Source organism: Lactuca virosa, chromosome 4 (genome assembly GCF_052849685.1).
Source record: "Lactuca virosa cultivar CGN04683 chromosome 4, Lactuca_virosa_CGN04683_v6, whole genome shotgun sequence".
NCBI classification, from domain to species: Eukaryota; Viridiplantae; Streptophyta; class Magnoliopsida; order Asterales; family Asteraceae; genus Lactuca; species Lactuca virosa.
Window position 1 is genome coordinate 427860953 of NC_136429.1, and position 11903 is coordinate 427872855.

At 33.7% G+C, this 11903-nt stretch overlaps 1 protein-coding gene across 1 annotated transcript; it reads left to right on the forward strand.

Moving 5' to 3' along the window:
* Nucleotides 1–8575: 8575 nt before the first annotated feature.
* LOC145106610 (uncharacterized) lies at nucleotides 8576–11312 on the forward strand. Its single transcript, XM_079043569.1, has 5 exons — nucleotides 8576–9016; nucleotides 9114–9902; nucleotides 9948–10377; nucleotides 10739–10857; nucleotides 10959–11312. The coding sequence occupies exons 1-5, from the start codon at nucleotides 8576–8578 to the stop codon at nucleotides 11310–11312; spliced, it is 2133 nt and encodes a 710-aa protein (XP_078899695.1).
* The last annotated feature ends 591 nt before the right edge of the window (nucleotides 11313–11903 follow it).

Here is an 11903-nt window from a genome sequence, read left to right on the forward strand (position 1 = left end):
ATTATCACTATAAACATGTTGCATGTTATGAAAATAGTGATAATCCATGATCAAACCAAAGTTGAGACCAAAGATAAACACACGCAAGCTCTAAACCATCATCAGTGGTGATTTTCGCACTTTCTTCTTGAGATTTTGAGTCTTTTGTACCTAAATAGTTTCTAAACCATCAAGAACTTATTTTTAACTTCATTCATGTTCATTAATTCATATTTCATATGCTAAAACTCAAACTCAAATGTTTGGATCAAAGGATTTCTTATAAACAACATAAAACTCATTTTTAAGAGTTCTTGAGAAATAAGAACTTTGTATTTTAATGCATGTATGTAAATTATGATTTTTAAATATGTTTGATCTCTGGAAACATGACCATGACATGTATGGATAATTATTTCATTAAATATCTTAAAGTGTCTTCTAAAAGTAATGAATAAAGTTCACTTTTCCAACATATTAGCAAGCATGCAATCTGCCAGATTTCTTTACCTGACTTTGAACTGCCATATCTCACTCATTTCTTAACCAAAATTCGAGATTCTTTTTCTGAAATATAATATTGTGAGTTAGCTTTCAAACCCATCTAACCTCACTGCAAAATTCCAATAGTTCGAGTTTCAAATTTTTTTACAAAACTGTTGCTCACACAGCACCGTTTTGTGAATACTAGTTTTGTATTGCATGTTCAAAGGACTTATTACTCATTAAAAACCTAGGAAAAATTAATTTGAGCACTTACCATCATATATTCAGAGGGACAAAAAGATCTTGATTCAGAAGTCTATGGAACATGTTGCAAAACTTCTCAAAGTGACATCAATAACCTTTACCAAAATTACAAGAACCAAGTTTTCTCTATAATTTATTGAGCCTTTAGGCATGTTTTTTGACATCCAAAATAAGAAAACGATTTTTCACTGTTATTAAATTGTACGAAGATGCATTCTGGAAAATTTTAGCTTCAAATATATTTTCTTTAGTTTTACAAGAAAATAATAAGAAAATAGAGTGTTAAAGCATATAAAAAACTTACATTAGTAAATGAATTCTGAAAAAACTCATGAATGACCTATACTGTAAACCAACATCCCCCATGAAGTTTGAGAAAATTGTATTACTATTTACCATTAGTTTTTATTTTATTGTTATTAAGCACAAATAAATAACAAAAGTCAGTTTCCAAGTTATAAAAATCACATTTATTATTTTTAGAAGCTTTTATATATTATATAACATTCACAGAAAAATTTGATGAATTTTCCATAACCTTTTACTATTTTTTCAAGATTTAATGTGTATTAAAAGAATTAAATTAGTGAAAAATAGTTAAAATTATCCAAAATTCATTAAAAATTTACTAGAAAATCTTTTCTTACATTATTATCATAAATAAATATTTTAGGATTTATCTTAACTGTTTACTATTTATTTATATTTTCTTAGTATTAAACACACTTAAATTCTAAAAATAGGGATTTACTGTTCAAAAATGACTTTCAATATTTTTCTCAAATTATATACACTGTAAAACAGTTACACAAAAATTATAAGAAGTTTTCATGATAATTTAATATTTTTCCATGATTTTATGATTATTCAAGGAATTAAAATGGTGAAAAATAGTTAGACAAATCAAAAATTCAAGAAAATTTATCTTAACATCTTTGACTTCAGTTGAAACTGAAATACAAAGTTTGGGATATTTTATAACTAAATTGATTCAGTTTTTGAATATTTAATCATTGGAACACCTCTTAAAATGTTAAATATTAACATTTCAATAATGAGAATTTTCCACTTAAATTGTTATATAACAATTGATTCATGGAAATTTAATTTTCACGGAAAAATGTTTATAACTTATCAATATCAAAATTTTGACACATTATTAGCATAATTCTATTGTAGTAGTAAGTATACCAGTATTAGATTTCAATTAGAAACTCATTAGTGTGTAACATCATTGTAGGAATCGATAGGGGTACGAGTGGAGCGTAGTTCAAGGCACCATTTGCATTATCTCAAATCATTGTGAGTATTCATGACTCCCCTTATTTTTGGTTTTTATGTTTTGGGGTGGAAAAGCATATCCGAAAAACTATTTATTATTCATTGTATTTAAATTGATTTTTATCAAACTTGATTGCTATATTTTGCTATGTATGTCTATGCAACTTGAAACATGAGACCTTATTGTCTTAAGTCCCTTCCCTTACACTTTACTCCAACCTTAACTCTTTGAGCCAGTGTTCATTATGGATAGTGCTATTAGGAATCGACAGCTCCTCACTTGTTCGATTGCTTGAGTGCATGATACCATATTCATCTATGTAACGATAAGAATAGATTTTGATAGGGCATCAGTCACAGGCTTCGTTGTGAACTCATTGTTTGCTCATATGCATACAGACTTGTTACTTATTATAGCAATAAACTTTGTTTCTCATTATAACAACGAACTTTTGTTACTATAAACTTATTTACTTCTCTTAGCAACGAACTTGTTTGCTCCTTGTAGCAACGTACTTGATTGCACCTTGTAGAAACGAACTTGATTGCTCATTATAGCAATGAAACTTGTTTACTTGTTTTAGTAACGAACTTTATTTCCCATGAGAATATGAACGTTGCATCTCATTTGGGCAACATACTTTATCTCTCATGATGACAACGAACTTTGTTTATGCAAACTTGTTTACTCATTTTAGCAATATAATTTTATTTATGGAAACTTTTATCAAATCTTTGATTTCGATTTATGAAACCAATATTATTTTTAATCTGTTAACTCACCAACTATTTTTATAGTTGACGCTCGTTTACATGCTTTTTCATGTATCACCTAGTATGAGTCACGTAGAGACACAACACTTGTAGGAGCATTTGCATGTGTTGTTCCATTTTAATACGTTGTAATTACATTTAAAAGTTGTTCAAACTCATTGTAATTTGTAAAGTTTTTAATACTCTGGTTGGTGTTGTCTTTTAACTTTTGCTATGAGACCATTTGTACTGCCACGGCCCGTGTTTCCGCTTTAGCGGGGTGTGACATGACTGGACCGCCTCGTAGGGCCTACAGCCTATCCGGACCTCCCTGGGTATCTAGGCCTACAACACAAAGAAGGACTTCCTCAACCCAACCACAATATGTCGACATATGTAACAGATAAACATAAACACAGAACCAACAAATACAGATAATCATACAGATCCACTAATCAGTCATATTCTAGCATATACCATCCTATAAACCAGGATACATAACGTAGTGGGTCGGCATTGGTGTCTTCGAATCACGAGTATAGTGAGGAAAACTCACCTCTCAGTCTGAACAAATAGCTAAATTGGTCTCTTCTCCGATTCTCAGCTCTATCCGTCACCTATTCATCAAATAATGACCAATCTCAAATACAACTCAAAATACCAAAAATACCCTTAGGTTAAACTCGGTTAAATCCTGGTCAAAGTCCAAAAAGTCAAAAACTCAAACTTTTTCAACAGTACTGAGTACGCCTAACGTACTCAGCTTGTACGCTTAGCGTACATAGCTTGACCAGAAAAAGGTTGACCTCGAACGCTATGTGACATCCCCAATTTCACAGCCAGAAAAGACCGATTTTGTTTATTCTTTATAAAAATCAGAGTACTTCTTTTAATAAAAATGTTGCGGAATTTGTTCCCAGTAAAAACATGATCAATACGTTTATCAAAGCATTTCCGAAGAAATGTATTTTTTTATTCATTTTAAAACATTTGGGATGTCATCGTCAATACAAAAACATAAGCATAAACAGAACTTACATTCATTATCACTAGTGAATTATATCTCCTTAATCTCTCAGTGTAAAGTAGCTTCATATCGACACCTGTGATACAAATAAGCTTGAGTGGGTCAGGTTGGGAAACCTGGTGAGTACATAGGGTTTTCAACCCACAATAATATAATTATAATGTTTAATCATCAACAATTAATCATCCCAATCACCCATCCCCATTATCTTCTTTACTCTTAAGGATCTACCCTAAGAATCAGCTATTCCTCGTTCATTCATTCCTAAGGATTATCCTAAGGAATTGGCACGAAATCCATTGTTGTCAGGGTTTAGGCACCAAGTCTGCATGATCGCCAGGGTTTAGGCACTAAGTCTCATAGTCGCCAGGGTTCATCTCGTTTATTGGCAGTATCGTTTCGAGAGTGCACTCGCAATACATGTCAATTGGTTTTTAGAGTACACCGGCGAACACATCGTTCACAACACCTACAGGTTGCGAGCCTGCTAGTGTTCCAATGGGATGTCTAGAATAGTCTGTGGTTGTCATCCATACTCTGCTAGATGACGGTGGGTCATCGTTTTGGCTCATCGCTTTGGCTCATGGTTTTGGCTCATCACTTCTCACCATATTTTACCACACACATATCATCGCTCATCATTCATCTCATCTTTCATCGCTCATCATTTATCTCATCTTTCATCGCTCATCATTTATCTCATCTTTCATCGCTCATCATTTATCTCATCTCTAATATACCCATGTTTTACGCAACACATTTTGTAGATAAAATACATATACAGTTTAAATCGTTTAAAACATATATAAAATCATTCATCCAGCATAGACAACAAGTATTCAGATAATATGCACACACAGAACGTAATTTATATAAAAATACTTCGTATCAGTGTGTAAGATGAAAGTAACTACGCACTCACCTGGTAAGGTGGTGACTCGGCACTCGGACAACACTTCGTTACTCTTAAAACAATTTTCCCTTGACGAAACCTAGTATCATTACCACTAAAATTTAGTCTAATATTCGTCGAGACTAATTAATATTCTAACTATTATTACTATTATATAAGCGTTAAACAATACTCTAAGACCACTCTGTACAGATAGGGGGCAGACATGGAACACCGGAGGGCATGTTCATTTTGGCATATAACACTTCTGAAATCCAGCAACGCAAGCGGCCCTCCAAACGAGATTCCCCATACTGCGAGTGGTTAAAAAGATATTATAACGAGACTTATATAACTCATAATAATAGCCCAAATACTCATTATAAGTTCCAAATAACATTACTATATTAAAACATAAGCTATACTAAAGATAGGTTAGGCGTAGCTTAGTTACAGCAGGTTTTTCTCAAAACTGGGCTCCGCCGAAGCAGAGTTTCTGAGCCGAAGGCTCTTCTTTTCGGAGCTGTCGGGCGCTCCGGGGCTTCCGCCTCGTGCTAGGGAGTTACCCTAGGCTTTCGTGGGTGGGTGGGGTGGGGGGGGGGGGTTTGGGGGCTAGAGAGAGAGTCTAGAAAGAGAGGGGGAGAAGAGGTTGGAATGGTGTGAAGAATAGGCATAACCCGACACCTCTATTTATAGGCTACCAGACAGCCTGACTCGCCGGGTCAACCTCCAACTCGTCGAGTCCATGTCACGTGTCGCCATTCTGGTGGCAAAACGTGGGTGACCTATATTGTGCCACGTCAACCCTTTTGCAGCAGCACCCTGCTGACTTCTAAACCCCGTAACTTTCGCATACGAGCTCCGTTTTCGATGTTCTTTATATCCATGCGTAGGTAAAAAAATATCTACAACTTTCATTTTGACTCCGTCGGCTAATTCTCGATCGATCTTAAATTTAACAGTAGGAGGAGATTATACTGTTAAATGACCGCGTAAAATTCATAACTTCTACATACGAACTCCGTTTTCGTCTGTCTTTTTATCGTTGAGTTCCTATTAATGATATATTCAACTCTCATTTAGGTCGCGTTGGCCAAAAACCGCTCGATCTAAAATTCGAGTTTCGGGCTGTGCACTGCTATGCCAAATCTTAGAAAAATCATAACTTCCTCATACGAAGTCAGATTTGGGTGTTCTTTTTATGCACGCTCTCGGTTTAACGTATACTACAACTTTTGTTTAGATTGCTAAGGCTAAAAAGTCCTCTACCGTAAATTCACTATTTAATTAATTCTTGACCAATATTAATTAAACAATATGATTTCTCCTTTAATATATTATTCTCATAATATATTAATAAATCATAATTAATCATCTCTCTCCATAATTCATCCTACAAATTGCTATGGTGAAGGCAACCCAAAAGGACCATGCTCATAATCGGGTCAAGTACATACCAAAATAGTTATGGACTTAGACACTAATCCAACAAAAAACTCATTTTTTGATGCTCATTGTCTCTAAATTGACTAGCCCAAAGTTGCGGGCGTTACAATTATTTCCTCCTTAGGATGATTATGTCCCGCAATCATCAACGAAACAGGGCATGTATAATGACTCCATATGTTATCTCTTCATCCTAGGTAATAACCGTAACTTCTATGTTGCTTCGAACGAGTATCTAACTCTTGGACTCCTTGACTGCAGGCGGTGCTCGATCTTGCACTTGCTCCCTATCTCACGTTAGACTCCAAATTATGATCTTCAAGTCACAATCTCAATCCTTACTGGAGACTACTTCTTCTTCTTAACAAACTGAAGATAAGTTCTTTTATTATTACAATGGACCGATGTGTCATATTCTAATGAACTATCATCGTATGTTGCAACGCTTAGACTCAGGTATCTTAGAGTCAAATTCCAGAACAGGCTATACCTTCCTTCATGTTCTAATCACATCTTAAAATGTAGCATTTCTAGCTACAAGCAACTATCGTGATACCTCTACTGATCGCTTTGATTATCTTTTATTTCAATCTTCCAGCTTAAGTCAGATGCTACATCGAACTTACTTCTCTGAACCACGTAACATACTCGTCTTAGTCGGGCTCGATTTGACATGACCACTAGGGTCGAAATGACAATCATCTTCTTAATCATTACCGAAACAATGGTAACGACGTACTTGAATAAAACGAAATCAATTACTAGCTTCTTGGTAACATTGTGACTTTCCCTGATCCAAGTGCGAGTCCTGTGCTTCCGGTAGTGTAGGCCTCTACTACCATTCACATCTACTCAGGGTTCTAAATAACACGCCATGGCGGCGCCAAGGCGCGCCATGGTGTCAAGGCGTGAGTAAGCCGTTACGAAACGATCAATAACGTTGCTACTTGGTGTGGCGTACGCCAAGGCTTAATTAGGCGCGCCTTTGCGCGTAACGTGACGTGTTTGTTGAGGCGCGTTATTAGTCCTTTATTTTTTGGGGGTAAAATAAAACCTAAAATTTTTACGGCATTAAAAAGTATTTGGGTTTTTTCACAGAGTATTTTTGGTTCTCTCCTCAGTCGATCGATCTTCAATTCTTTCTTCCTCTACATATCGTCTTCAAGTTTCAACTACACGGTCGATCTTCAAGGTTCAACTTTCAACATTGTTGGTAAGCTTCCTTATTTGATTCGAATTTTAAAGTTCTTACTTCATCATTGTATTCAAACGTCAGACTTATGAACAAAATTTTCATGTTTTGTAGTGCATTAATAGTCTAATACTTATCATTAGACGTTAGTGGAAGCTTTAATGTTTATTTTTGAGCCACTTATAGCCACTAAATCTAAACAACATTCAAAGTTGTTAGGTTCTTTATTGCTAATTTGCTATGCTTCTTCGTTAACGAATATAATAGAATTATAGAGTGTGGATGGAGTAATGGTACCGTACAACCCATTAATGCAAAGACCATCCTATGGTGTTTATAACTTTATATTGTATTGATAATTACTAAATCGAGGCCACCGTCAGCACTTTTGTTCATATTATATTGGTAATTAGTTTATTATAAACACCTTTCTTCATATTGGTAAAGCATAATTAGTTTATTGACACTTTTGGCTTATGGTGTTAGATTATCGTTTACATTTTTATTAGAGGTGGCAAAAATCGACCCAACCTGTCAACCCAATCCGAACCCAACTCAAAATTAGCGGGTTGGGTTGAGATTTTCAACCCATATAACTTAAATGGGTCAACCCGTCTAACCCATTTAATTAAATAGGTTGGGTTGGGTAAAAATTATCAACCCGTCAACCCATTTAACTTTAATATATATATTTAATTTAATATTATTTGAATATTATCATGTATTAATCAAAGTATTAATTTGTAAATTATAATGTTGCATTATTATTATCTATGTTTAACAAAATTAAATCTTAATTTCCATCATTTTTTAGCACCGATAATACTGTCCACTCTCCAAAATCACTGTGAAACTTAACATTTTTAATGTTATTTGAACAATTTATTTGTATTTATGAATTAGGATTGTGCTTTTATCATAAATATGAAGTTTTATTTATGTTTTATAATTTAAGTGGTATAATATTTAATTATATAATTTATTTTAAATGGGTTAACCCAAGTTTAACCTATTTATTTAATAGGTTGGGCCGGGAACTACGTAAACAGGTCAACCCGGTGACAACCCATTTATCTACAAGGTTGGGTTGGGTTGGAAATATCAATCCATTTAAATAAACAGGTTGAGTTGGGTTGAAATTTTCAACCCAATTATTAAATGGGTTGAACCCGAACCCAACCCAGGTCGACCCATTGTCACCTCTAATTTTTATGTCTTAATTCGTTCATTTTATTTCGAAACAGGATATACATGAATGGCAAGTGTAGATTCTAATTTGGATGGTTCAAGTCCAACAGATCCAGTAACAACAACTGGTGGTAGTTCCTGTGCAAATGCACTCCTGATAAGAAGTTCTGGTGATCCAGGATGGAAATATGGGACTTTGTGTGATCTTAAAAATAAAGATGCAATCAAATGTAATCTATGTGGGTTTATTTCTAGAGCAGGAACTACTAGGCTGAAGTACCATATATCGGGAATAAAGGGAAAGGGTGTATCCATATGTAAGAATGCAAGCAAAGAAGATAAAGCTCTGTGTACCGCTTTAGTTGAGAAGCCAAGAGAGAAGAAGAAAGAGAAAAGAATCCAAGAAGAAGAACTAAGAGCGGAGGTTGAAATTGAAGATGAAGACAATGAGTTCAATGTGGGGTCTAAGAAAAAGAAGCCAAACTATTTGGGGCCAATTGACAATTTTGCAAATCCTATTAATACCGAAGCCCCAACTCTTAATATGCGTCAAAAAAAATCTTATGAAAGCACTTGCTAAAGAAAGGACACTTGATGTACATCAGTTTTGTGCCCGATGGGTATATGAATCGGGTATTCCTTTTCATTCAATCGATAATGATGGGTTTAAGCAGTTTGTTGAAGCAGTTGGTAAATATGGTCCAGGTTACCGTCCTCCAAGTCAATATCAACTTAGGGAACCATTATTGAAGGAGCAAGTTGAAAGAACTAAAGGGCTTCTAAAGAAACAAGAAGAAGATTGGGCACAAAATGGTTGTTCAGTTATGATGGATGGTTGGACAGATCGAAAACGAAGAAGCATAATGAATTTTTGTGTGAACTCTAGGCAAGGTACAACTTTTATTTCTTCTGTTGAATGTTCCAAAGATGCACACATGGGTCAATTCATATTTGATTATGTTGACAAGTGCATTAAAGAAGTTGGGCCAAAGAATGTAATACAAGTTGTGACTGACAATGCTGCCAATAATATGGCAGTCGCCAACATGCTAATAGAGAAGAGACCAAACCTATTTTGGACTTCTTGTGCTGCACACACCATCGATCTTATGCTTGAAGTGATTGGTAAAGAACCTAAATTCAAAAATTGGATTGCTAAGGCAAGAACTTTAACTATTTTCATTTACGCACATCATAGGACATTGGCGTTAATGCATAAGTTTACAAAGTGTAAGGATATCGTGAGGCCGGGAGTTACTAGGTTTGCTACATCATTCCTTACATTGGAAAGTTTGTTGGAGAAGAAGGAAATGTTAAGACTTATGTTTACTAGTGATGAGTGGACAAAATCTAAATGGGCTGATACTAAAAATGGGAAAGGAGCATACGAAATTGTAATGAGCCGAGCTTTTTAGAATGGGATAAATTTATGTTTGAAGGTGATTTCTCCGTTAGTCAAAGTCCTTCGACTAGTTGATGGAGATCCAAAGCCATCAATGGGCTTCTTGTATGGAGAGCTTAAACAAGCAAAAGAAGATATCAAAATGGCTTTTAATAATGTGGAGAATAACTATCGTTCTATCATAGACATTATTGACACAAAAGCTAAAGGTCGACTTGATAGTCCGTTACATATGATGGCTTACCTATTGAATCCTTATTACTTCTTTAAAGATCAAGAGATAAAAGACAATGTTATGGTTTCAGATATAGTTTTTATATGTATTGAAAAGTTTTTTCTTGATGACAATGACAAGCAAGACCAAGTAATAAATATGGAGCTCCCAAAGTATAAGGAAAAAGAAGGAGATTTTGGAAGAATGTTAGCCGCAAAGGGGTGTTCAGAAAATAATAGCTCTTATGATCCAGGTACGTTTTACAAACTTTAATAAAAGTGGTTGCTGTCAAAAAGTTAAGTATCAATGTAGATAAACTTCTTAAAAACATTTTCAAAACAGAAAAAAGTGCATATAACTACAACAAAAACAGGTTAAAAATAGGTTAGAAAAAAGCATAATTTTTTTAAAGCATTAGTGAGAAAAGAAGGGAAAAAAAGCAAATAATAGATTGTATAAAAAACTAAAAAAGATATAAAATCATAAAAAAGCCTGCATCAAAACAACATAAAACATGTGAAAAAAAAACTGCATAAACTTTCATTTTGTTTTCTTGTAGTTAAACAAATGTTTTTAGAGACATTTTTACTCATTATTTTTAATATTTTAAGTAGGTACTTGGTGGATGACATATGGAAATTCAACTCCAACTTTGCAAAAGATGGCTATAAAAATCCTTTCATTGACGACTAGCTCTTCCGGTTGTGAAAGAAATTGGAGTGCGTTTGAGGGGGTAAGTAATTATGTGCTAAAAAGTAAAACTTTCAATTGTTAATACCTACTTAACTAGCAATATTATTATAAACTAATATTATTTTAAACTTTGTTAATTAGATACACACAAAGAAAAGAAATAGGCTTGACAGTCAACGATTACATGATCTTGTATATGTTCAATTTAATTCCAAACTCATCAACAAGTGGGCAAGAGTAAAGAATCAAAATGCAGATGTATTGTGTTCTCTAGATGCTAGTATGGCACAATCATGTATTGTTGCTATTAGTGATGATGATGAGGAAATGGAAGAAGGTGGTGGTTTGGAGAATGGTGGAGAAGAAATTGATGATGAAAGCGCAACCCAAGAGGATAGAGAACTCCATGAAGATGATTTTGTGTCGGATGCAGAACAAGTTGAAGGTGATGAATATTTTGAATTTAATTCTGATGAAGAAGGGTTTTTGGAGTGAAATGAAGTTAATTACATTTACATGCAAGGATATTTTGTTTACTTCATTTCATATATCTAATCTAATGATTTAACATGCTTATGTAATGTTCACATGTGTTTTGAAAGACGACACTTTTGTAAACTCTAAGTGTGATCGTCAATTTGTGACTTTGTCTATCTTAGATTAGATGCATATTGAAATGTGAAAACATTGACTTTTTTTTGTTAATTTTATGTTGTTGATACAATTGAATATTATATATATATATATATATATATATATATATATATATATATATATATATATATATATATATATATATATATATATATATATATATATATATATATATATATATATATATATATATATATATATTGTGACATCCCCAAAATCACGGCCAGAAAAGACCGGTTTAATTTATGCTTTTAAAACAATTTCAGAGTAATCCTTTGATTAAAAGAGTTGCGGAATTTGTTCCCAAAACGAAATATGATAAAATAAGATTTACCAAAGCATTTCATAAAGAAATGTATTTTCATTATAAAACAAAACTCGGGATGTCATGTTCCGATAAACAGACCAAAAGCATAAACATTACAATACAGA